We start from the raw sequence: 26,687 nt of genomic DNA, 5'->3' as shown, positions 1-26,687 counted from the left end.
CTCAATGTCATGAGGGGCAGCCCACAGCCCAGCCCTCACTCTCACCCCATCCGCAGTGGGATGTTCCACCAGAAAAGCACGACTTGTGAAAATGAAGATCCCTTTCACTGTGTTTTGGGGTTTTTTTTGGCCACGCCCTGAGGAATGTGGGATCTCAGTTCCCCGAGGAGGGAGTGAACCTGTGCCCCTGCAGTGGAAGCGCAGTCTTAACCGCTGGACCACCAGGGAAGTCCCCTTTTCCCCGTGTTTTGAAATAAGACTAACTTTTCAGAAACAAAGTCTTTTCTGCAACCACATTGCCCTGACATCTCCCAGGTTTCAATGCATCCCCACCAAAAGTGCTCTCCTCCGGCCAGGGTTCAGTGTTCCCTCAAAACAAACCAACTGAGCATCTCCACCCCAACGAGCATCTCCTTGACCTCCCCGACCTCCTTGATGAAAGGTGATTCTGGTCACAAGAGGGATGGAGGGTGAAGAGCCAGGGTTGAGGAGTGGGGGCTCCCTGTTTCTAACAAAGGCAGACTTCAACCTCTGGGGCCTTCCCCTCAGCGGTGAAGCACCGCTGACCTGAAGCATCAGGTAAGCTGATATGCTGACCTGGAGGAACTGGCCGCCTCTGGAGGACACCGCTTGGCTTCTCAGCTGGCAGTTCTCAGAGGGCACTGGGGATGCACCGAACGAGCATGGTGTCCACTGTGGGTTCTGACATCGTGTTTAACAGGGACGCTGGGATCACAGTGATTTACCCAGGGAGCAGTCAGTTCCAGAAAAGGAGGGGCCAGGACTCGTGGCTGGAGAGGACCCTTCCTCTCCCAAACGTTCATAGCACCCCATATACAGCACCAAGGCCCTGGGAGGACCTGCCAAGATGGATAAGACCCACTCATTTGGGGCAAATTCTAAAAGGACTGTGGTCTGCATCTGAGGCAAACACCTACTAGTTGGGAAGGGGTTCTGAAAGCGGGGAGCCACAGACCACCCCTTCCCTACCCTAATGTACCCACCCCAGGTCAGCGTGGGTCAGATGACGTGCTCTCGATCAGGCCGGGAGGGGAGGCGCCTACAGCTCCGCTTCAGGCTGCTCTGTCCCCAGCAGGCAGCACTTATTGCCAAGCATGTCTGCAGGTGTGCGCGTGCAGCTGGGCTAGACCCCAGCTGGAGGGGGCCTCGGAGGCCTGGACCACTGGCACAGCTCCCCAAGGCCAGGAGCAAGGCCTGCAGCCTCCGCCTTCTCTCTGTCCCTCTCACCACCTGGACCCCTGATCCCAGAGTGAAGGAAAGGCTGCTCTCCAGGGGCACACAGCCTCATCTCAGAAGACACAACGGACTGGGGGGACAGTCACTGTGTATCTTCAGACGAGCACGGAACCATTTCCGGGTGGGGCTGGGACTGGATCTCTGCTGGGAAAGCCACTAGCTTTGTGCTGGGTGGTGCAGATGGGCTGAGGGCTGGGGGCTTCCTGCTCTGACCCAGCCACTGCTGACAACACAGGAGATCCATCTTCCCTCCCCAAGAGGTTACACGCCACCACTGTGCAATGGCAGCAACTGTGCACATGGGGTCTTCACAGGGCTGTGTGTCTCGGGCCCCTCAAGAGGGTAAGTTTATGCCACTCTTTAGCAGGAAAGAGTGACAAGGGTTAGTCGCTAAGTCTTGTTCGACTCTGCAATCCCACGGATTAGAGCCCGCCAGGATCCTCTGTCCATGAAGTTCTTCAGGCAAGAATACTGGCGTGGGTTGCCATGTCCTTCTCCAGGGGAACTGTCCCATACCAGGGATCGAACTGGCATCTCCTGCATTGCAGGCAGATTCTTTACTGTCTGAGCCACCAAGGACGCCCCTTAATGAGATGGTTAGATAGCATCACCAACTCAATGGACATGAATTTGAGCAAACTCCAGGAGACAGTGAAGGACAGGGAAGCCTGGAGTGCGGTAGTGCGTGGGGTCATAAAGAGTCAGACACAACTTAGAGGCTGAACAACATCATAGCGGGATAAAGGCCTCTGGCTTCTATTTCTCTGGCAAATGGGCAGAGACCAGGGCCCAGGGGAGCAAGGGTGAACTGAAAGCAAACTGTGCATAGATCCAAGGAGCCAAGGCCCCTCTCTGTCGGCAGAGTTCTGTTACCTTTTCGGATCTTGTCATGGAAGTTAATGGCATCCACGGAAGCCGTGACTATATTGGTCTTGCAGTGACGTGCAGCCACGATCCCAGCCACCTCGTCCATGAGCTTCATGGTAACCCCTGCAGAGGAAGGCAGGCAGCAGGTTAGATATGAGGGAGAGGAGCCCACTGCCCATCCTGGAAACAGGTCATGGGAAATGATGCTCCTGCTTCCACCAGTACGGCTGAAGCCGACTGAGGCTCAGGCTGAAAACCTGGCTACCTGGGAGCTTTGGAAGATCCTCAGCTGAGGGACTAGGCCACTGACAAAGTGATGACCCTGCTCCTAATCTCTACAGGTGTCCGATCCTGCCAGGAAAGCTTCATCACGCCCTCCTCTGGGGTGGCCGCCATCAAAAAGCCAGATGACAAGAGCTGGAGGGAAGGTGGAGAATCATAACCCTCTACATGGCTGGTGGGGATGGAAATCATGCAGCCGCTTTGGAAACAGCTGGGAGGTTCTCAAAAGGCTGGACACAGAGCTGGCACATGACCCAGCAATTCCACTCTTAGGTGTGCACCCAAGAGAAAGAAAAACAGCCATTCACACAAAAACTTGTAAGTACATCTCATGAGGGCCTTCCTTACTCATAATACACCAGAGCAGAGAAACATAGATGTGTGTCAACAGCTAAAATAACAAAGAAAACGTGGCGTATCTGCACAGTGGAATATTGTTGTTGTTTAGTCGCTAAGTCTGGTCCAACTCTTTTGCGACACCATGAACAACAGGTTCTTCCTCTGTCCATGGGATTTCACAGGCAAGAATACTGGAGCAGGTTGCCATTTCCTTCTCCAGTGCATCTTCCCAGACCAGAGATGGAACTCAAGTCTTCTGCATTATCAGGCGGATTCTTTACCACTGTGCCACGTGGGAAGCCCCACAATGGAATATTACTTAGTGATAAAAAGAAACAAAGTACTGACAACAGGCTACAACATGGATGAAACGTGACATTATTCTGAGTAGAAGTCAAATACAAAAGACCACGTATTAGAGGATTCCATTTATATGAAATATCCAGAATAGGAAAGTCCATAGAGACAGAAAGCAGATTAAAGGTTGTCTGGGGACAGGGAATTCATGAGAAGTGGGGACTGGCTCCTAGTGTGGGTAGGAGGTCTCTCCTTGGGGTGATGCAAGTGTTGTACGATTGCTTGTGGTGATGGCTGTGTGACGCTGTGAATACACTACAGAAAAATCAAGGACCTGTAACGGGCAAGCTGTATGGTACATGAATTACGCCTCAATAAAGCTGTTATGTAAGAAAACAAGGAAGATCACACCAGGCAATCCTAAAGGAGATCAACCCTGAATATTCATTGGAAGGGCTGATGCTGAAGCTGAAGCTCCAATACTTTGTCCACCTGATGTGAAGAGCTGACTTATTGGAAAAGACCCATATGCCAGGAAAGATTGAAGGCAGGAGGAGAAGGGGGCGACAGAGAATGAGATGGTTGGATGGCATCACTGACTCAATGGACATGAGTTTGAGCAAGCTCTGGGAGATGGTGAAGAACAGGGAAGCCTCAAGTGCTGCAGTCCATGGGTCAGAGTCACACACGACTTAGAGAATGAACAACAACAATATGCTTTTTCCCTGTGACTAAGACAAGACTGTGGAAAAGAGAATTCAAGGTCATGATGAGAGATGGGGGTGACATTAGTGTGTGCAAGGTAGGGGGTCCTGCACCCAGAGCTCCCAGGTTACCTGGTGGTATCACCAGGAGAGGGGAGACTTGGAGGTTGGACAAAAAGAATTTATGTTGGAATTAATGCTTAGAACATAGAAAGTACCTAAAATTAATCCCTTACTTGTTCATCCTGAAAAGCAGAAGCTGTTAAGAGCAGGCTATATGGCACAAGTAACAATCAGCTCCTTCAACCAGCGTTTTGCCCCATTTATCCAAAACGCGGGTAGAGGTTCCACAAGAGATTTCACTGTTACTAAAAATACTACAGGATCTAGTGTGTGCGGCCGGGATGGGCCCCAAGCCCAGGGCACATGAGCTGAGTGGGAGGGGGGCAACGTTAGCAGCTGGCTGAGCTCCTGATACCAGAACCTCCACCAGCCCAGACCATGGCATCACGTGACCTGGAAGCTGGCACACAGTGGGGACACGCCTTGTCGTCCCCATGTCCTGACCAATTCCGAACCTGACACGCAGAACTCAGAGAGGACTGCCAACTGAGTGATCAAGGACCAAAGGAACCCTGATTGACCCACGGAGGCAGCTCTGACAGTGAGTCCCCGGGGCCACACCTGTGTAACAACCACAGTCAGCCCAGGTGAGGCCAGGGACAGTGTACTCATCCACAGAAAGCCAGGCGAGCTGCTCAGGGGCGTGTTTGATAATAAACTCCACACTCAAAACTAGTGTTCTGTCTCCCAAGCCCCCTGCCCACCCAGCAGCCGGCACACAAACCTGAGCTGGGAGACCTGGGAGAGAACTGGGACTGCCCGCAGCCCTGACAAGAAACAATGGTGTTTACAGCACCGACCCCTGGACTGAGCCCACAGCCTCCTGCTGCCCACATCAGGAGCAGGCATGACCTCACCATGCACGTCTACTGTCAGATGATGTCCCAATTTGGGGTTTATCCCAGGTCCTGGGACAATGACACACAGGCAGCTGGTGACCAGGAAGAGGAGGAACCCCAGCCCCGAGGGACGGGAGGTCTGCTCCACATGGCCCCCACTTGGACCATCCCCATCCACCTTCGTTACCTCTGCCTCCCGGGACCACAGTGGGGTCATCAAGAAGTGACAGCAGGTAAATTTTAGCATTCAGGACACAGAGAAACTTTTGGGGAAGAACTTGGATGTGTGCAGAGCTCAGTGTATGGCCTCACACAGGCAGGACTCCCAGCCCCCGCAGTGTGTGTGTGGGAAGTGCAAGGTCAGAGCTGGAAGCAGAAACCTATGCCCATGGCTCCCACAGCCCCGAGGTCTGTTCTCATAAATGCGATGGAGAAGCATGAAGCATAACTGGGCCCTCTGGGGTCCTGTGTGCAAAGTGGACTCTAGGGGCTACTCAGAGAGAAAGGCACTGATCTCATAAAACGGAGATTATAGGTACCCCGGGGATATTGCAAGCTCGGTTCCAGACCCTTGCAACAAAGGGAATTTAGAAACAGCTGGGTCAAACAAACTTTTTGGTTCCCCAGTGCATATAAAAGCTATGTTTCTACTGCACTGTGGTCAATATTGAGTGTGCAATAGAATTATGTCTAAAAAAGCAATGTACACATCTTAATTGAGAAGAATCTACTGCTTAAAGATCAGTCGGGTCCTTCATCATCTCTTTGTGACAACAACATCAGAGATCACTGATCATGGATCCCCGCTACAAACACGATAATGACCAAGTCTGAAATACTGGGAGAATTACCAAAATGCGACACAGAGACATGCAGGGAGCAGATGCTGTTGCAAAAATGGCACCAACGGACTTGCTCCATGCAGAGCTGCCATGAGCCTTCAATTTGTTTAAAAAAAAAACTTCGAAGTGCAATCAAGTGAAACCAGTAAAAGGAGGTCTGCCTATTTAATAATAAACACTGAGTACGAGCCGTCTTCCTTCTTCTGGGTAAGCCCTGGGCCAGTCGCTGCGTGGGTCTGGTCTGAGATATTCTTGTTCTCCCTGCTAAGAGAAAACGCCCTTGCAGAAATAAGATGATAAAACCCACATAATCTCACTCCTTTATAAAATTTGCAAAGAAGGACTGTCACCACAAAATGCCCTTATCGATGACTGCAGACAAGACATATTACAATCACTGTGTCCACTGAGAAAAGTAAGGTTTGTTTAAAAACAAAAACAGGGACTTCCCTGGTGGTCCAGGGGTAAGACTCCGAGCTCCCAAGGCAGGGGACCCAGGTTTGATCCCTGGGCAGGGAACCACATGCTGCAGCTACGATGCAACACAGACAAATTAATCAGAAACCCAGTAGCCTGGTTTGTAACTGTCTTTCCTCCCACCGCTGTCCTGTCAGGGGAAGCCACCATCTCCCCTCTACTTTTTTTAATACTTCAATTTAAAATATCAAGCATCTGAGTTTTCTCAAAACTGCCTCTTTCTAAGTTCCTGCTGAAAAACTTCACCAACCGCTTCCCAGTTAGGTATAACAGGTACCGCTGACGATGGGAGGAGGATTTGGCAAGTTACAGTCTTATGTGAGCTGTCCTGATTGCCCGAGATGCGTCATTTAAAAGATGAAAACAAAACTATAGGATCAGCTGGCCTTCAGTTCTGCGATCATTTTGGGAATTATGGGAAGGGAAAAAAAGAAGACCTGCTTGCCCACTATCATACAAATAAACATCAGGTACCAGAGATATTTCTGAATCTAACATTAACTGCTTACAGGTTGTTTTCTCCTTTTCCTTTTTAAAAAAAAGTATTGACAACACGTTGACTAGCTTAAAAACAGAGGCTTAATTTTCTCTTCCTGGACCCACTGGGCTGACTGGGTCGTGCCTGCTGCAAACCCAAAGCAGCCATTAGCGGCTCTCAGCTCGGTGCCACTACCTCTGCCCGCACTGTGGGTGGCGATTTGCAATGCCCCCATTTCTATATTTAATCCTGGCTGACAGAGTGTGGGTGCCGGCCTCCTATATTAAGAAAATGATAGTAAGTTCATCTTATTTTAACTAGCCCACCCTTTGGAAATTATAAGGGGAGTTATTTTAAGAGCCAGCTGAGCGACAGCCTCCTGAGACTGTCTGGCTTCTCCCTGCCAGGTTTCTTTACTTTTTATTTATTTTTAAAATTAATCAATTTATTTTTTTGGCCACACTGCAACGTTTGCAGGATCTTAGTTCCTCAGCCAGGGATTGAAGCGGTACCCCTCACAGTGGAAACCCAGAATCCTAAACACTGGACAACCAGGGAAGTCCTCCCCACCCTCCCCTGCCCCACCCTCCCCACTGCCAATTTCAAATGCACCTGCAGGTCTCTGACACCAAGGACAAAGGAGTATTAACGAGGGCAGCTAATAAAGATTGTATTTGGGGGTTAATGCACAGTGTAGTGAAGACGACTCGCTTCTAATGACAAAGGGGGCATCCGCCTCCCACTTACCCCGAGCATTGCAGACCCGGGGCCAGGGAGAAGGGCTGCCTGGTCAAGAGGCCAGGTCTCACTGGTCACATTCTGTATCAGGGAGCTGGAGAAGGTCAGTCAAGTGCTCACTGCTGCTTGAGAATCAATGCCTTCCCTGTTCTAATCAGGCAACAGGAGAAGGAGGGCAGGCAGATTCCTGTTCCAAACTCCATGGAGAGCAGGGAACGGGGGCAGTGGTTATACACAAGCCCCCCTCCCCGAGGGAGGTGGCCACCTTGCCGAAGTTCACACAAGATACAGAATCATTCCCATGGCTGCCAGCTTCCTCTTGCATATCTGGGCTGTGGTCTCAAGATGAGGACCAACAGTGGAGAATTCACATTCCTGATGTGGAACAGGAAGGACATTGACAGGGGTGTGCCACCAATGATCACAGCCAGTGAGAAAACAAAAGCTGGTAACAGGTGACCAAAACCAAAAGTCCACTCGCAGAGAAGGACACACTCAAGCCATACGGCTGACCAGGTTTCTCAAGCTAGATGCTCTGCATTTTGGTAAGAGGGGGGACTGGAGCCATCCCGTGTCCAAGGCGTGGGAGCAGCCTGTAGGCAGGTGTGGGCAGGAGGAAAGCTGTCATGGGTGGGCGTCGCTGCATCCTCTGACCAGTGAGCAGGAGCCTCCTGGCCAGCCTAGGAGAAGCTGGTTCACAGCAGCTGGGGCATCAGGGTTGTGACCAGACCCCAGCTCCCACCCTGTCATCTGATGAACAGGGAGCCTTAGCAGTAGAGGATGGTGTTTTCAGAAACAGAGATTCTTAGAAAGTGAGAACCAGAAGGCAGGAGGCTGTCGCCAAGGCAATCGTCAGCCGTATGACAGAGTATCAGGGGCCCAAAGCGGCTTTCGCCCCCTCAGCTCTTGACCCTAGGAGACCAGAAGTTCCTCAAAAGGAGGAAACACGCCTTCTTTCCTCCTTGCTTCCTCCCCGGCCATGGATGTGATGCCCTGTCCATCACGAGGGAGGAGCTCCAATGAAACGAGGTCATGGAACTGAGAGGAGCATCCAGGCTGCATCCTGTACTCTTCAGTGAAATCTAGTCTCCACTCCACCCCGCACAGGACGCCTTTTCACAGCCACCTAGCAACACTCAGTGGATGCTGCCTACGCAGGAGCCTCCCCCATGGACCCCATACCTCGTCTCCCAGGCTTCCTTCACCTGGGCCCTTCTCTGCGGTGCACCCCACCTCCCCAGGGCTGGCGTGGCGGGTCTACACGGCAGGAAAGTGGGCTCGGCAAGCAGGCAGGTTGTGGTATGGGCTCTTACACAGGGTGGACAGGAAAGGCCTATTCTCTTATTCCGGAGACCTGAAGACAAAGACAGGCCTCCAGACAGCTGTCAGTGGGGCCTGAGTAGGCCCAGCTCAATGTGCCTTCCACTTCAAGTAGACCGGTCAGGGAACTCGAACCAGATGTGAGGCCATTTCCAAGGGAACATGCAGACCCGGAGCTGACAGTAGAAGCGGCGAGAACTCAGACTCTGATGTTTGAAGCTGGAGCCCAAAGGACTGGCTGACAGGCAAGACAGAGAGCTTTTGAGACAGGCTGAGTCACAGAGGCCATAGGAATCTTGGCTTCACAACCAGAAGGATGGTCTGGCTGCCACCACAGGGGTAAGGAGGAACCCAGGACTTGTGTCTGACACTCCATGCCAACCATCCCAGGCCTCGAGTGGCAGCTGGAGTCAGGGGAGAGCTAGGGGCTATACGGCTGGAGCCGCCGGCCTAGGCTGGGATGGGGCCTGGGTCTCCGAAGCCAGCAGGAAAGGAAGACAGGCAGGAAGGTGGGACAGCACAGGGACTGCAGGTGTGGCGGTGGCAGAGGAAGCAGGGGAGGGCGACCCTGGGCCTTGAGCAGGGGCAGCTGGATGAACCATGAGGGACATACCAGCCCACCAGCTTTGGCAGGAGGCTCCAGGGACCGGGCCAGAGGGATGGAGAGTAGACGCTCCAAGGTGTGGAGCAGGAAATGCCAGCACCTGCTGGGTCAGGTAGATGGGGGGAGGGTTCCCTGCAGGAGCCAGCCACAACAGGGGCAATGAAGCACAGGGCGGAGCCTGTCTTCCGAGTGGGCCCAACCCACGTGCTGGAGTTAACCGCCTGTGATTCTAACAGAGAAAAGCTGCTGATCACTCAGGACACAGCCACCTGGTGCTGTCAACTCAAACCATCTTTCCAAAAGATGTCTTCTATTCACTCAGGATGTTCACTGAGTTCCTTCTCCAAAAGCACTGTGGGAGAGAGGCCAGGGAGGGTAGGAAGATAGGATGCCAGGAGGCAAGTGCCTGAGAAAACCACAGTCAGCGTGGGAGGCAGGAAGCGGGGAGCTGTCCCGCCAGGACGAGAAGGTTTGGGGGAGGACGGACACAGGTATGTGTATGGCTGGGCTGCTCTGCTGTTCACCTGAGACTGTCACAGTATTGTTAATTAGCTATATCCAATATAAACTGCATTAAAAAGAGAGGAGGCATGGAGGTCACGGCGGCTGAAGCAGCAAGGCTGTGTCCGCCTGCCGGGGAAGAGTTCAGGACGCTCCAGGAAGACACGGGTGTGGGGCCGGGCGGGTGACTGGGGGTAGGTGGGAAGGCCAGGCTGGACATCAAGGCAGGAGAACAACAGGCACGTCAAGGGGAAAGGAGTCAGAGGTGAGCGCACAGAGCCGAGAGCCACAGGGCAGCAGGGCCCAGGCTGAGGGCCCCAACCTCCAGGGTCTTCCCTCTCTGATCTGCCCCCACGGCCAGACAGGTCTTAGAAAAGCCCAGCGGTCTCGGCTTCCTTTCACGTTGGGCCAGTTGTGGTGGCAACGCTCCTCTTGGGCTGGGAGAGCCATGTGGAAAACAGTCAACAAAGGGCCAGGCAAGACAAGTCCCCAGGAGAGAAATCACAGCAAAGGACATTCAGGAACCAACACGGGAGAAGGAGCGAGACCTTTAAGAAGATGAATCAGAGACAAAGGCACAAAACCACCCCTGCTTTTCATCCAATGTGAAAAAGTCATGTGTTATGATGGAGTTAAATCTGCAAAGCACAACAAGGAAAAGCAGCTTTTCTATTTCAGGCAAGCTTTTCTATAATAATTATTATTATTCATTTTGTATGCTGCTACCTTCCTGAATTTTTAATTATTTGAGTTATTTTTATCACCGAATCTCCTGGGCTCTCCAGGTATGTTACTGTGCCATCTGCAAAACTAGAGAGAATTGCTTCTTTTCTGCCAGTTCTTGTGACTTTGCTTTCTTTCCTGTTTTACTGTGGTGCCTAAAATCTCTGAAGCAATGTTAACCTGCCTGACTCCTGACCTCAGGGGAAGATCCTCCAGGCTCCCCTCTGAATAAGATCCCCCATTAAGTCTTGGGGAAGTAAAATCAATTCCTACCCCAAGTGTTCTTATCAAGGATGGGGGTTTGGGTGAGTTTATAAAAAGGTCTTGAGTGTTACAAGAACCTAAACACCCCACAGACAGCTGCCAGGTCACCCCTTTCAGCCAACCACAGGGAAGGGAGAGCGGAGGGGGAACAGCCTCTCCTGGACCGAGATCCCAAAACTTCCAAGGGGAGGACTCAGAAGGAAGAAGCCCAAAGCCTGGCCGCCGCTGCTGCAGAGGCCCTGAAAGTCAGCACCAGAAGAAGCAGTCAGGCTGCTTTCCCTCGCAGCAAATAAGTGTCCTCCGCACCCTCCAGTTCACTCCCCACATCTTTTCTATTCCCTCAACTGGTTATCAGAGGCCCCGTCCCTACAGCCCCCGGCCGATGGGAGTCCTGGACCCCATCAGTGACCTCCAGCCCTCCCCACTACATCTCATACCAGCTCGCCGCTGCCCAGGGCTATACTGTGTGTTTCCTAAGTGGCAGGGCAGGAGCCAGTCCTCAAGACGAAGACTACTCAATGTGTGCAAACCAAAGAAAATAGGGCAGGAGAGAAGTTTCTCTAAGACACATGTGCAGCACGGAATTACTGAAAAAGTGAAATTAGCAGCCATCTCACTTCGCTGTTTTCTCCTGTGATTGGCATCCACAGAATTACATATAGTTTATGGAAGACTTTCATCTAAATGACTTAGACTCCATCCTTGGTGAAGGCATTCTCTCCATAGGAAATACAGTAAGACCACTGTGCTCAGTGCTTTCTGGATGATGATTATTTTGTTCCTTCACTCCTGGTGAGTTATGAGGCATCAGAAGAGAAGACTAGGTTTGGTAAAATTATGAAGCATCATTTGTAAATCGTGAGCACAAAATCCCTACTAAAATAGGCACTAAATATCATAAAGCCATTGTAAACACTTCTTTAACATGTATTTTAAAAAATGACTGTTTTAAATGCAGCCACACAGGCTCCATAAATGAGAACAAAATGCCATATATTTCTAGAAGATTCCAAAAATTCCCTTGCTGCCTGCATTTCATGAATGCCTCAAGCATGTGAGGAAAGACCGGACTGAAGATTATAAACTTATTGCCAAGGAGACAGTGATGGTAGAAATACCATATTCAGTAAACTTCCAAAAGTTTACTGAATGAAAATAAGCAAAAATTCTGGACGAAATAAGCAAAAATTCTAGCACAGTGTTCAGGTAGAACAGAGCTCTATAAGGCTTCCCCGATGGTTCAGTGGTAAAGAATCTGCCTACAATGCAGAAGCCTAAAGAGATGTGGGTTCGATCCTTGGGTTGGGATGATCCCCTGGAGAAGGGAATGGCTACCCACTCCAGTATTCTTGCCAGGAGAATCCCACGGACAGAGGAGCCTGGCAGGCTACAGTCTGTGGGGTTGCAAAAGAGTTGCATGCGACGGAGTGCACTAGACACTACGAGTCTCAAAGAGTTCTCAGCAGTTCCAGAAGCCTGGCCGTTGGATACAGGGCTAGTGAAGAACAGAAAGCTGCTGAGGCCACGGCGGCTCTCTAAGTAGAAAGACACCCCGACTGTCACAACACTCATGGGCCTAGAACGTACCCTTTGCTTGAAGTACAGCTTCCCTTAGGTAGGACTAAGTTCATCAGATCTAAGGGCACTATGGCCAGCACTTAGTTCAAAGAGGAAAATTATCATGAAATTGGAAAAAGAAATACACAAAAAGAGGATTAGTTAAAAAAAAAGAAACAAATGTGAAAAACACATCTCAAATCAAGGCCCATTCCCTGATTCCGACAGGCCCAGGGCCTATCACCCCAAGCTTTCCAACCCGAGCCTGACCTGTGTCTCTTGTTTCCGGAACAAGCTTCTGCAAAGCATCTCTCTGACTCTGTGTGAAACCCCAGAGCCTACACAAAGAGTTAAGACTGAGCCCTGCTCCGGAGGCATCCCCTGGTAGAAGTATCAATGTAGTCCTGCATGGAGTGGCACTATTGGAATGGGGTTTTGAAGGATGAGTAGGAGTTTTCACAGTGGAGAAGAAAGGAAAGCTTGGCATTCAAGGCAATTGGAAATGAACAGTGCAAATGGACAGCATGTGCAAGTGCCCATCACACCTGGGGGATGAGGAATTACTTGTATGCCAAAAGGAGTAGTGCCCAGACTCCCAGCACCCACACAACTTCTGCTAACTGCCATACTGCTTTCCGACTTTTCCCCTTATGTTTTTTCTTTACATCAACCTTTTTTTTTTTAAGTTTACTTTAATGTCATCTGAGATAATTATCTCCATTAAACTCTGGATTATGACGTACCATTCATATTTTCCTTAAATCACAGAGAAGATAATCACACACCGTTAAAGTAGAAAGCATCCCTCTGTGAGGCTGGAGCTAAGTCCTCTTTTGTGCCAGCCGTAATCCCCAAGCTGGGAGCTCCAAGGCCTGTGCTGTCTGAGGTGGAATCTGATTAATGAAAGAAACACAGGCAAACACCAGAGGCAAGACCCTTCCCTCTCGGTGGGTCACACTGTCTCTGTCTGGGGACCTTACCGTTCCCCCTAAGGCCCTGCCCTGACCCACAGGCAGCCATCAGACCTCTTGTGGCCAGAAGCTCCCAGGGTTGCATGTGACCCTCCGTTAGGACAGTTACCCGCCTGACTTTCATTTACCAGTTTGAAAAACAGGCGTTGACAGCATTTTGGTAATTTATTATGCAACTTCTTAAAAGTTGAAAATCATACTTCATTAAACACAAGAGCCTAAACTGGGTCAGATGGCAGCATGGCCTCCTGGGGGGATTAACGAGGAACCAGTGAGTGGGAAGGGCCAGCGAGGGTCATTTGTCCTTACCTCCGTGCACGAAGCCGTGCAGGGTGCAGTCGGAAGGCCCCACCAGGTGGATCAAGCTGGACTGGCTGTAGCTGACCGTGTTCGGCTCTGGAACCATGAAGGAGAGAGTTTAGATCACGAGACTGATCGGTTTCCACAGCTGAAGGGCCCTGCAGTGCGACACTGTCCTGATGTTCACATGGACATTGCCACCACCCTGGGTGGGGTTTCTCTAAGGAACACTGGTCTCAAAACGCTCCAGTCCGTGGGGGGAAGGCTTGAGGATTAATTAGCCACTTGGATAGTGGGTTGTGACATCATTTCCCTGGGGACACCAGTGTCCCCAGTGAGGCCTTGCCCTGCCCCATGGGCAGCCACTGACCACCTCTGGGCTATAAGCCCCCAGGATGGGTGTGGCCATCTGTTAGGACACAGTCACCAATCTGACTTTCAGGCCCCATTCTGTAAACATTTAAGCAATTTATTACACAGCCTCTAGAAAGTTGCGACTTCGTCAAACACAATAATAGGTAAGGACTCCGGACCAGACAGAGACACCGAAGGTGTGGGACCCCAGACCCCACCCTGGACTCCGGCTGGCCCTCGGTGCCAACCTGGCCCAAGAGACGCAGCGCCGGAAGGGGTGCTGGCTTTTCCTCCTGCGTTCCCCGTGCATCTTCCCAGAGCACCAGCCACCACCCCTCACCCATGAGGCATGGCTATTGCTGAAAATCTCTAAGAGGCTACACTTAAAAGAAAAAAAAGATGAAATAAAGCCCCATCTCCAGAAAGTGACACCATCCCTCAAAACACTGACTCTTCTGACAGGTGTGAGTAATTCAACAAAGGGGCTTCTAGGCAGACCCCCTGCCGTGACTGCTTCCGCCTTCCCAGACCCTTCTGGGAAGGATGGCTGACGCCCATCTGTTTCCTGCCCAGACAGCTGGTGCTCAGAGAGGGTGGCCCCTTCCTGCCCCAGCAAGAGGGAGCTGCCGAGGAAGCCAGCCTGCTGGGCCCCTGAATGGCTGAGACACCCTGAAGTTGAAGAAAGGTCCTTCCCGTGTTTGGACGTAGACAGAAAAACCTCTGCAGGAAGTAACAGTGCTCAGGACCCAGGTCGGGTCACCTAGCGTCAACAGTTGCTTCTGAGACTCTGCCTGGTGCTCCTCCACGTGGGATCCCAGGAGGTGTGGTTGTCTGCGGGGGTCTTGAAGCAGGAAGATCTGTGTTCCTGTGAGCTGGGGTTTTGAGGACTGACTTCCAAACTCAAGATATTTGCTATTTGTTCTCAAGCCTCCCAGCTTAGGGAGATTTAGACTCAAGTTTCAAGCTCGTATGTGAAGTGCCATCTGTTCCAAGAGGGCCCTGCGGGAGGGACTCGACCATGTTGACGTGCTCTTGGCTGGGAGGGCCCTCGGCTGGGGCGGAGGCCGTGAAGCGGCTCCAGCTTGGGAGGTGGGGAGGGCGCGGGGCTCTCATTGTTATCCGCGGTCAGCTTCTGTCTCTGGGGGTTCTGGCGACTGGCCTGCTCCCCCTGCCTGCTCTCCGGGCTCCGTGTGACCAGCAGAGGCCGGAGCCAGCTGCCATGGGAGGTCCTGGCACCAGCCTCGGGTGGACCCTCCACCTGGGACGTGTCTGAAGCCACAGCCTGTCGCAGTGTTGGAGCTGGTGGAGAATGCCCTGCCAAGAGGCCAGCTCTGAGGACTCTATCCTCTAGCCCACCCACCTGGATGAGGACCCCTCGGGAGCAACAGCACAAGGATGCCGTCTAAAACCAAACAGACGGCACACATAGCTCCACGGCTCAGGGAGCGAGCTCCAGGGCCCCCAGTGTCCCTGGGGACTGTGGTCAGCGCAGACGACCCCCGGGAGGAGATGCTTCCTCTCCCAGCTGCCTCCCAGGCCCGGGGTCGTCCAGAACAGTCCCGATCATCGGGGAACCAAACTGGGTCTCAAGGAATCATCGCTGGACACACTACACTGGATGAGAAGGGAGGCCCTGAGAAGGCGTCCAGGACGCTGCCCTGCCCCATTCCTAATTTCATTCCAAGTGGAGAAGAGCACCCAAAACCCTCTTTCTGCTCAGGAGATCATGGCCCCCGCTGGTCAGGTGCACCCTTGGCCACGCCTACTGTGGCCTGGGGCGACTGGGTGGAGGGGCACAGCCTGAGGGCCACAGAGGATACCAGCTAAGTCCCTCTGCCAGCACAGCCATCACAGAAACACTCCAGGGCAGCACTAGCACCCTATGACACCCCCAGTCTTCAAGGACTGTCTCCCTTGGGCCTCTCTCTGCAAAGAACAAAAAGGCACCGAGAACCACGCAGTACCCTGTGGCGCTTTCTTCGCTTTGTGTGCTGCTCATAAAAAATATCAAAGCAGCTATTTTACAGCATGAATGGAAATGAAAAGCCTCAAATTTGGCCCGCTCTCAGAACTGCTCTGACCGGTTAAGAGGTCTGCGGGTAGACAATGACAAAAGATTTTTTTTTTAATTTCAAACAATGGAAATAGTACACAAAAATCTTTGTCATGTCAACTATCTACTTATTCAAATGACAAGCCATTTGAAATAACTATAACCACCGAGTCAAAGAGATGCCCCCCACCCCCGTGTTCTGTAGTAATGTTTAAAATATCAATTAAGCCCTGTCTACTAATTCAGTGTTATTGGAATTCGCACTGATGTGCTTTTAACAAGTGAAAACACCAAACTTCTTACAGGAAAGAAAAATGCACACACATCCTCAAGTGCTCCTTCCCTGGGCCATGAGCTCTAACTCTGGGGGCGCAGGGGGCTCCAGAGGCTGGGACTGTGCCAGGGGGGTCCACAGTCACCTCCTGTCCCTGTTCATCCTCAGTGGCCCTTCCCCTGTTCTTTACGCCCTGTCTCTTAGGGGAACCAGAGAGAAATGTGAGACGGGTCTTTCCAAAGCTTGAGGGCAAGGCACAGACATACAGGGGTCATCCGTGATTGTGACCAGTGCTGCCCTAACAGACGTGGGGCTGGACAGGATGGTGGTTGCTGTCCTTGAGGGTGGCGTGCACACACGGGGCCAGGAGGGAGAACCCGGCAGGTCTGTCTCCTCGCCTGCTTCCCACCTGGACCACACTTCTCAGCCCCCACAGGAGAGTGAGCAGAAGTGTCCCGACCCAGGGCCAACCCACCGAGCCCCTGACAGAGAGCCTCCCTGCTCCTTCCCCTCTCGAGGTGCCAGGAGCTACCTGACACAGAGGCAGAGCTATGAGGCCAAGGTCCCCACCTCCTGGAGGAGATCCCCCAGATTAGGACTTTACAGGGAATAAACCTCTAGTGTTAGGAACTAAGATTTTAGAGTGTAAGCAGCTACCATGGCCTTGACCAGTGCGCCTCATCTTTGAACCTGCAATTTCAGAATGCTGTCTGGAAACTGAGTGGTCCCCAGGGCAGCCAGAGATAAGCACAGACCGCCCCCCCCACTTCAAGCCCACAGCAGGAACCTGAGGTGCAGACAGGCTAAGCCCCAGCGAAGCAGAGCTGGAGTCCAAGCCCAGAGGTTCCTTCTTCTGCTCCCTCTTCCTCCCCAGGACAAGTGCTACTGGGAGCTGGGGTGACAGGGCCTGGCAGGGCCCCAGGGAGAAGGCTCTCCCATCCAGGGCCAGCCCCCAGCAGGCAAGCACCAAGCACTCTTGTGGGTGGCTCAGAGTAGATTGGCCAGCAGGGGTAGTCAGGTACTGGCTGAGCTCAGGGAGGCAGGGGCCAGGCCCAGCCCAAGAATGAGGGGATGGTCTGACTCATCAACACCCCAGCTGTTGAACTTCCCTGGTGGTTCAGTGGATAAGAATCCGCCTGCCAATGCAGGGGACATGGGTTCGATCCCTGGTCCGGGAAGATTCCAAATGCCACAGAACAACTAAGCCCAAGAGCCACAACTACTGAGCCTGCGTGTGGCAACAACTGAGCCTAGGCACCCTAGAGTCCGTGCTCCACAAGAGAAGCCATGCGGTGAGGAGCCCGAGCACCGTGAGGAAGAGCAGCCCCTGCTCCCCTCAACTACAGAAAGCCCATGCACAGCAACAAAGACCCAGCACAACCAAAAAACGAGCAGATAAAAAAAGACCACAGCTGTCCTAGCAATGGGCACACTGGGGACAGTGGAGATCAGACTTCAAGGTGAATACTGCTTCAAACCCAAAGGCCAGGGAAGAGGCAGAGATAATTTTGTCATAATCCCGAGAGTCCCCAGAATGGACGGTGGGCTATAGGACCAGACAGTCCCTACACAGTTAAGGCTGGACAACTAATGGTCATGAACTGAAGAGTTCAAGGTAACTGTATTTTGTCTTGTCAGATGGAGGAAACACAGTAAGAAAAACTGGGCTTCTAAAAAACTCCCAGACTCTCTGAAAAGACACCTCAAAGATGAACTTGGACCCTCGCAGGGGTTGCTAGGCAACAGCCAGAGAGATGAAATCTGATTCTGACTGCCAAAGTAACGGAGAGCTGCAGATCCAGGGGGACTTGCGGGTGGTGGGGTGGCAAGTCCAAGGTCAAGCCTGCCTCCTCAAGGCGGGGTGGGGGTCCTCCCACAGGGAGGGGCACAAGTGTTAGGAGACCCCAGTGCCAAGTGCACAAGGCAGTGCTCAAAAACCCTGCAGAGAATGGATATGTGACTTCTTTAAGAAGTGGTTAAAAGTCAGTCCCTATTGCCAAGAAAGATGCATTTTTATTAGGGCCAGAAGAGGCAAAACTAAAGAGCTTATAAAAATCTATCACAAAAGCTTGAGATTCAGCATGCCATCTTACAGTAATATCACTGGAGAGTAAGAGATCCTAAAAAATACTATGTATCAGATTTACAATCAGAGGAAGGCAAACAGAAAATAATCTCACGAGTGAAGGAATTTAAACTGATTGAAAACCCTGAGTAATTTTAGTTTCTCAGACAGTCAGTTAAAGGAGTAAGCCAGGATTAACCCCATGGCCCTCAAAGCCCAAGACTGCCTTCAGCCCCAGCTTCTGTCCCAGTACTGGCCAGCAATCACCCCAGGACAGGTGGATTCAGCCCTCAGAGGCCAGCCAGCACCTCTTTCCAGCCCCTCTCTTTGCTGCTTTCGAGCTGACACTGCTGCTCCCCTTCTGTCTCTGAGAAGGACACTGGTCACTGGATTTGGGGCATCTCAAGATCCTTACCTTGATTCCATGTGCAGAGCCTCCCCCCGCCCCACACGAATCAGGGTGCAGTCACAGGGCCCAGGGACTTGGTGCAATCTGTGTCCTGAGGGGAGGGAGTTGCCATTCAACCTGCTCCAGCCTCTCTCCCAGGAACTCCCCCAACACCAAGTCCTTGTCCTTCTTTAGATATCGCAACTCCCCCATGTCCCTCTGTGCCTTTCCTGACCTGCCTGCTCACCCGCCCTCCTGAAAGCAGAGCCTGGGACTGAGGTCGCTGACCGCCTGCGGCACATGCCCAGGGCCTGGACACACTGGAGTCATCACGAGAGCCTCAGTCTCTCCAGCCCTGGCCCTGGAGCTCACTGCGCTCATCAGCGGGGGAGGGGCAGAGCCCAGGGCTCATGGAGCAGCGGCATCGAGCGAGGAAGGGGTGACCTGGGGCTGGTCCTCAGACAGGAGGCAAGGGCCAGATCAGGAGCCATACCACCCGCACGCAGGGCCCGTGAGGTGCTGCTCTGGAATCTAGCATGGAACACGGACACTCACCGTGGGAGCCCGGTCAACACAGAGAGGAGAGGACACACAGCCCACACTCCATGCAGGAAGATGTGATCAGGTGTGCGCAGAGGAGGGTGACGTGCAACACCAGGCTAAGGCCCCAAGGCCCAGCCCTGAATCTGTTCCATCAGGGACTCGGGGGACAGCCTCCCTTACCTATTGGGACTGTGGACAGAGGTTTTGTTATGGCCGCAGCCCTCCAGGCACCAGGAGGAAGCAGCCGTGAGGAACCGGGCCTGGCAGAGTTCTCTGCGCCCCAAGCTGTCTGGGCGCTCAGAGTCCATATACTGAACCCACGTCTGGGCAGTGGGCCCGGGCAGAACAATGTGGGAAATGCTGCTGCCATTCTGTGGGGTTTTTTGGCTGTGTTGGGTCTTCATTGCTTTCTGCGTCTGCTTTTCTCCAGCTGCGGTGTGCACACTTCTCATTACAGTGGCTTCTCTTGTTGTGGAGCACAGGCTATAGGTGCATGGGCTCAGCAGTTGCGGTGCACAGACTCTAGGGTGCTCAAGGGGTTTCAGTAGTTGTGACTCCTGGGCTTTAGAGAACAGGCTCAATAGTTATGGCTCACAGGCTTTTAGTTGCTCTGCGGTATGTGGGATCTTCTCGGATCAGGGATCGAACCTGTGTCCCCTGCATTGGCAGGTGGATTCCTATTCACTGCGTCACCAAGGAAGTCAGCCATTCTGTCTTTTTTATGAGCTGGAAACCCCATCAAAAACGCACTCCAGGTAAACTAGAGGGACAAACTCTTCGTGGCCAGGTGTGCATCCCTCTGCCCAGGCAGCGGGGCCCCTCCCCTACGGGGGCCTCCCGATCAGCACTCCATGGCAGCAGATACACCGAGGCCTTGAGGCTTGTCCCCCAGCCCCAGTCAGCTGCGCCACTTGGACAGGGCTTGGGAGATGCAGGGTCAAAGGGATGGTGCCCCATAAGACAGCACCTGGGGATGCACTGGCCCCAGCAAGACAACGCTCATGAGCAGGCCTTGCCGCCTCGGCCCCCAGACTGCAGCACGGCTCCTACCTGGGTTCAGGACGGGCTGAACGATGTCCCCGTTGCGCCACTTGGTCTCCATGCGCTCCAGCTTCTGGGCCTCGTAGCGCTTGCGGCCCTCCTCCTCCTGCTCCTGCCGGGAGTACTGCAGGGCGGGGCAGGGTGGGAGAACGAGAGAGGGTCAGGCCTGGCCCCCAGGTCACCTCTCATGTGCCCCTCCTTCCTGCAACTGGAACTATCCCTTCTTTCTCTGACAATATATGCACGATATAAATAATGAAGACACAGAGGAGGGGGAAATACCACGGAGACCTCCCTGGATAAGAGAGTCTGGGTCAGATGTTTGAGTGATGTCCTCCCTGGAACTGCTTTTCTACCCGTGTGTATAAAAGGTTCTGCTGTGCTGTACGTGAAGCTCAAAAGTCACAGCCTTCCCTCCTCTCATGTATCACCCTGCCATAATTTATGTGATGGATCCATAATATCTGGACACTTAGTCTGCTCCCAGTTTTTCATCATTAAAACATCACACTGATAATCTCAGCCACTTTCCATGTTACATATAGCTGCCCCAGTCCTTCCTAGACACAGAACTAGAGAGTCGGGGAGCCCCAGAAAGGCTGCCCCCAAGACCAGGAGAGAAGAGGGCAGGTCCCCATGTGCCCCAGACACTGGGCACCCTCACTCCGTTGACTCCCAGCCACTCAAGCAGGCTGCTGGTATATAAGGAGCACCCACCAAAGCTCTCCTGATGGATCATGGGTATTCTGATCCAAGAAGGTAAATATAAACATGAAAATAAAACGTGGCATAATGGAGAATGTTGCGTCCTCTGGTGCCCATTGCCCTAGGGCCCAGTGCAGGCAATACCCTCTGTCCCAGGATCCATCGGGGAGGTCTGGGGTCCTCAGGGCCTCCCTGCTGACCCCTGCCTGGCCACTCTCCTGATGGGCTCTGACCTCTGCCCTTCCATCCATTCCACTTGCATCTCCCACTCAGCCCATGGAGAAGCAGCTGGGCTCAGGGCCCTGCGTGCTCCTCTCTGACCCTGCAATTTCAGACCTTCTCTCAAAAGCTGGTTTTAAATATCTTGCTTTCCTTGCAAGTGGCTCAGCTGCAAAACCACCCAAGTCTGAACACATTCAATGGCTTCATTACCATCATCTTGGGCTTGAGAGTCGGCCTCTGAAGGAGGCTTTGAAGGGAATGGGGTGATATGTCCTAAAGAAACAAAGCACGGTGGGTGTTGAGGGCGCCATGGAGCCCCAGCCTCTCCCTCCACAGACAGACGATCCCTCATGGCCCACCACACAGGGCAAGGCCTCCAAGAACAGAGACTGTGCTGTGCCTTTCTAGGAAAGCGGAAGGACGACTTAACATGTCCTCAAGAAATGCCTTTAAAGAGATTTTTTAAAAAGGAGCCAACCTCTCCAGGCTAATAAATCCTTGTGTCCAGCAGGGTCATGAGAACTCTGCACTCACGTGGGGGCTGACAGGGGCCCTGGCTCTGACACCAGCCACGAGGACCAAGAAAACGTAGCCTCTTCACAAACCAACGCCTCCTGCTGACTTAACATCTGGGGACACATCACAAGAGCATGCTCTCGATGGGCTGACACCCACTCATCCGCAGGGGCTCATCAGACTCAGCTGACTCGAAGCAGAAGACTGCCCAAACATGCCAGGCAACAGTCTGAGTGAGCCTTTTGACTCAAGCTCACATTGACACACCAATAAAAACCAGAGTCTACTCTCCAGTGCTCCCCCAGCCTCTTGGGACCACAGCTGTCCCCAAGCCACCAGAGGTCTCTTGATTCATCATAGGGTCACCAAAGTCCCTGGTCCCTGGGGGACGAGGTGGAGCATAGTGACGAAGTCCTTGCTGAGCGACACCATAGGGGACAGCTGGGCTTCCCCAGGAAGAGGCACTCATGTGGTCGATCCACACACACACATGTACGTGTGACAGCAGTATGTGTGCACGTGTGCGATGTATGCTCTGTGAGATATCTATGTATATGTATGTGTGGGATGTATGTGGGATCAACATAACATACCTGCATGTGTGAGACACGTAAGATACACACGCACAGGCAGAGTGATGTATGTACTCAATAAATAACCACTATCCGTGCGGGGTCGGCCAGAGGAGGCTAGCAGGACCTAGGAAGCCGGACGGTCAAGTTCCCAGCACCTGAGTGTCTGTGCTCCTGGGAGTCAGAGCCCGGCTTTCCAGGACTCAGATGGGCTGTGCCCCGCAAAACAGCAGACCCATATGTTGAGTCAAGAGAAGGCTTGTTCGTGGGCCTAGCACATGTTGGGGGGGTAGAAAACGCAAATAAATATTAGCAACGGCTGCAGCTGTAAGCCACACAGCTTCTCCCATCTGGAGCTCTCTCTGTACCCAGTGGAATGCTTCCAACACCCCCTGCAACATGGGCAGAGTTGATATTTATGTCTCATCAAACCCGGCTAAACAAAGGGAATGGGAAAGCGACTGGGGGCCCACGCCAGGATGTGGGAGGGAAATAGGAGCCAGCAGAGCCCAATGTTGCTGGCCCCTCCCCTGCTGGCTAAAAACCCACCAGCTCTCAGCACCCAGGCCCACCCCAATCCCTGCCTCCAGGAGCCAGAAGGAAGCAAAAGCTGATGTGCCTGACCCAGGAATCTTCCTTCAGCAGCAACCCCTGAAGACGTATCACGTGGCTACTGAAGCCAGAGATAAGCCCTGCTGGAGACTTCTAAAACTGTGCAGCATCTGAAAATTAAATCTAAAAGTTAAATAATGGCGTTTGAGTGTTTACATGAGATGTGGCTAATTTAACATCAAGTGCTTAGTGGGAAAGAGGAAAGCGAGGATAAGCACACTTGTACTTTCTAAAGAGACAGTCACTAAGCCTCAGACTCAGCCTGCTTCTTGGGTCTTAAAACCCCTTAGTCAGTGCTGCTTGAAAATAACAAAATGGTCAGCAGCAGAGAGAGCAGCTCCAAGAAGAATGTGGCGGGTGGAGGGTGGGGGGTGGGTAGGTGGTGCAGACAGGGAGGGAGGGAGAGAGAGAGAGGGAGAGAGAGAGAGAGAGAAGTGGGCTGGACTGAAGGCCAGTGTTCTGGCTTCAACAGCAGCCTGTCAGAATTCCTGTCCACGTGGGACTTAGCATGTGACCTATCTGGGAACTAGGGTCTGTGCAGGAATAATTAGTTAAGACACGTGCACTTGTGTGCGCACACGCACATACGGAAAGGCAGCCAGGTGACCGCACAGGCAGAGGCTGGAGGGATGCGACCACAGGTCAAGGAACGTCTGGAATGCCCGAACCAGACGACACGGGAAGGATCACCTCCGGCCCAGAGCCTCCGGCAGGAGCGCAGCCCAGCCCGCACTGTGATTCTGCACTTCTGGCCTCAGAACTGGGAGAATGAACTGCAGTTCGAGCCCCCAGGCTGTGTCCCAGGGGCTCCCGGGAAACTCACACAGACGGGACATGTGGGAATCTGGCCCCTGGCACCTGCCCGCTCCTCACACGTGGAGGGACAGGCAGCCCGGAGCTGCGGACACCACCACCCTGCCCTCACAGTACCAAACCGAGGACCACCAACCAGATGCAGACCAAGGTCTGAGCACCCTTCCCGGTCCATGTGGGGAGAATGCCTGTCACCGGGAATGCTGTTCAAAAGTCTGGACTTAAGGGCAGCTGGAGCCCAGAAGCTGAGTGGCCCTCCCCCGACTCCCCAGGGCCTTGACCGGGCAGGCAGCGTGCTGGTCAGACATGAGCTATGGGCTGGGAGACCCCCACCTGGCAAGGTGACAGGGAGCAAGCCCCCACTGCCCCAGGCCTATGGGCGGTGAGGGGACACGACTGAGAGTGGAAAGGGCCTGTGGCAGGGGGGCGGGGAGGAGACTAGGGAGTGCTCCTCTGTGAGTGCGATACAGTCCCTAACTGCCTGGGTCCCCACTTTACTGTTTCTTTTATGGACATCTCAGCCACAGAAAACAGCTCCCGGCAGGGGCAGACACAGCTAAGTCAGGCCCAGGCCTCTCTGAGAACAGCCCGTCCTCGCAGGGGTGAGAGCAGAGCACCGGGCCTCCAGGGAGAGCGGGTCACAGATGTCCTTGGAACATCCAGGGGTGACACAGGAGGAGGGGTGGGGCACTGTGAGGGGAGGAGTTAAACCCCTCTATCAGCTATCAGCCTCATTTCCCTCTCGGAACGCCTGCTCCCCGAGCCTGTCTGCAGTGGGGCACCTGGGCATGAACACGACGAAGTCTCTTCATGCATAGATGTGTCTGTCCAGAGAAAAACCCAAACTAGAGAAACCAAGGAAGGAAGTGGACACGGCGGGAGAGATAGCGGGGATGTCTCAGCCTGTCTCCCCAGGACTGTGGTCTCCCCTAGACTGGCCACCTGCACAGTTCTGTTGCCCATCTTGCCTCTGACCAGGGCCCTCCAAGGGGGGTCTGGTATCTGCAGGGCCCAGGCCAGCTGCTCTGGCCTTCTCTGTATGAAGGGACGTTCCTCCTCCTATGCCTCTAAATCTCCTGAGACTTGGTCCCCCCTGCCCTCTGCCTGGGAAAAGTGGGCAGGGTCTCCTTACCACAACCGGAGGCACCTCCAGGACCTTGTCCACATTCTTCAGCGACAGGGGCACGTACCACAGGGTGGCCTTATTGGTCAGCTTTTTGGTACCTTCAAAGAAGAAAGACATGTGAGGAATGGCCTAGGAGGCGGCAGGGTGGCAGGCAGGGCCAACACCACCTCTGGCCCCCACCCCCAGGCCTCCTTCAGCCTCAAGGCGCAAGTGTGGGCACAGACTAGGGGGAAGCGCAGGCCCCAGCTGGGGAGCCCCTGCCCCAGCATGCTGCCCCACACTGAGGCTGCTGGGAAGATTTCAAATCTTCTGGTCTAAGCTGGGGGGCCTGCCGGCTTTCTAGGACTTTCTAACTCAGAAGGCCCACATCTGGAGGGCGCCAACTCCAGGCAAGCCTCCAAGGAGCCTCCAGAGGGAGGGGGAGGGAAGGGCTAGGGTGGGGGGCGGGTGGGCAGATTGGCCTCGGCCTCCTCCCAGGGAAAAGCAGGACAAAGCCAGGATGGGCGCCATCTCCACCGAGAGATCCCGGCTGACGGATCTCATGGTAGAAGGCCCCACTGAGGAACTGGACATCACAACACACAGAACAGGAACGTCCTCTGAAGGACCCATCCGCTGGATTAAAGGCCACTGAGAAGAGCTCTGGGTGGGCAGGAGGCAGCTCATGGATGTGAGGCTGAGGGTCATGGAGGTGGGGCCATGGGGCACAGCCAGAGTACAACCTGCCCCCCACCAGGCTCCCCTTCCCAGTAGGGGGCCCACACCAGGCACAGTTGGGGGGAATCAGCCTCACTCCAGATGCTCCCAAGTCGGGGCTGAGAGAGCGCTGTGGGCTGCTGGCTTCAGCTCTGGAGTGAAGGGCAAGAAACAGAACCCTCTCTGGGCACTGAGCCTGGCCTCAGGGCAGAGTGGGGCTCCCAGGGCAGGAGGGCTGTCCAGGCTGAATATCACGGGCCAAAAGAGCCCAGAGATCCCTGTGGGTCCACAACCCCTCACTTGTGCAGAAGGAGACTGAAGCCCGGAGAAGTCAAGGGGCTTGCCTACGTTCATACAGAAGCTCGATGCCTCCCAGACCCCATAATTTCAGGAAAGTATTAATCTTTGCGAGGATGCCTATTAAAAGTTGCCTCTTTGACGTGGAAGGTTGCATGTAGCAGAGAACAGGAGAACTTCAGGACAGAGAGTAAGCAGAGTAGAGGAAGCAGCCTGGGGGCCTGGCCCTAAATGCCTCCTACCAGTACCTCTGACCTGCCCCCCCAAGGCGATCGTGGGGCCTCCGTTTACTCCCTTATACTAGACCAAAGGTCCAGGCTGAGCCCTGGCAGGTCGGTAAGAAAGAGGGCGAGGCCCACCAGGACGTTTCCACAGCACCACCAGGACCACAGGCAGACATCATGGAAAAATATCTTCACTGCTCTGTGATGGAGAGTGATTCTGACAACCTGCTCTGGGGAGTAAAGATTTCCTGTCCGACTCAGCTAGAGCCAGCCTGATGGCCGTTTCCACGGAAACGCCGAGTGGCCCTCCTCCAAACCCAAACGAACACCATGGAGCAAATGAGGCAAAACACTCAAACTGTGCTTTCTCTATCATTCAATAAAGCCACCAAAAGACAACGGTAGCACTGAAAATATCTATTCTGAAATTATGAGGCTCCCAGCCATTTTCTGGAGCAACTTCGCAGCAATCACATCCCAGTGAACTTAATATTTTGACAGTTGCCGGAGATGAATGAGCAAAGGTTTGCTGGTTGTCTGCCTGGGCGCGTGCTCGCCCAGCTGCCTCCTGAAGGCGGCGCGGCCCCGAGTGAGGGGGACGCACAGAACGGGCCTCCAGGGGCTGTGAAATACAGAGATGGCACGCGAGCAGCCTCCTGGCTCAGCCTCATCGCCTGTTTGTCTGCCCAGCCTGGTCTCCCCA

The 26,687-nt window shown here is 53.4% G+C and overlaps 1 protein-coding gene across 5 annotated transcripts in view; it reads right to left on the bottom strand.

The window, feature by feature from the left end:
- ACOT7 (acyl-CoA thioesterase 7) overlaps positions 1-26,687 on the bottom strand; it is a 109,382-nt gene that overhangs the window by 20,006 nt on the left and 62,689 nt on the right. For all 5 annotated transcript variants that reach the window (XM_013970256.2, XM_018060440.1, XM_018060439.1 and 2 more), the window contains 4 exons: positions 24,774-24,865; positions 20,211-20,325; positions 13,493-13,579; positions 2,131-2,247 (listed from right to left, as the gene is read on the bottom strand). In XM_013970256.2, the coding sequence (XP_013825710.1) occupies positions 2,131-2,247; positions 13,493-13,579; positions 20,211-20,325; positions 24,774-24,865 (411 nt within the window). The remainder of the gene's footprint in view (positions 1-2,130; positions 2,248-13,492; positions 13,580-20,210; positions 20,326-24,773; positions 24,866-26,687) is intronic.

This window comes from Capra hircus, chromosome 16 (genome assembly GCF_001704415.2).
Source record: "Capra hircus breed San Clemente chromosome 16, ASM170441v1, whole genome shotgun sequence".
In the NCBI taxonomy this organism is placed as follows: domain Eukaryota; kingdom Metazoa; phylum Chordata; class Mammalia; order Artiodactyla; family Bovidae; genus Capra; species Capra hircus.
Note: the sequence above shows the minus strand (reverse complement) of the source record. Positions and strands in the feature narration are given on the sequence as shown.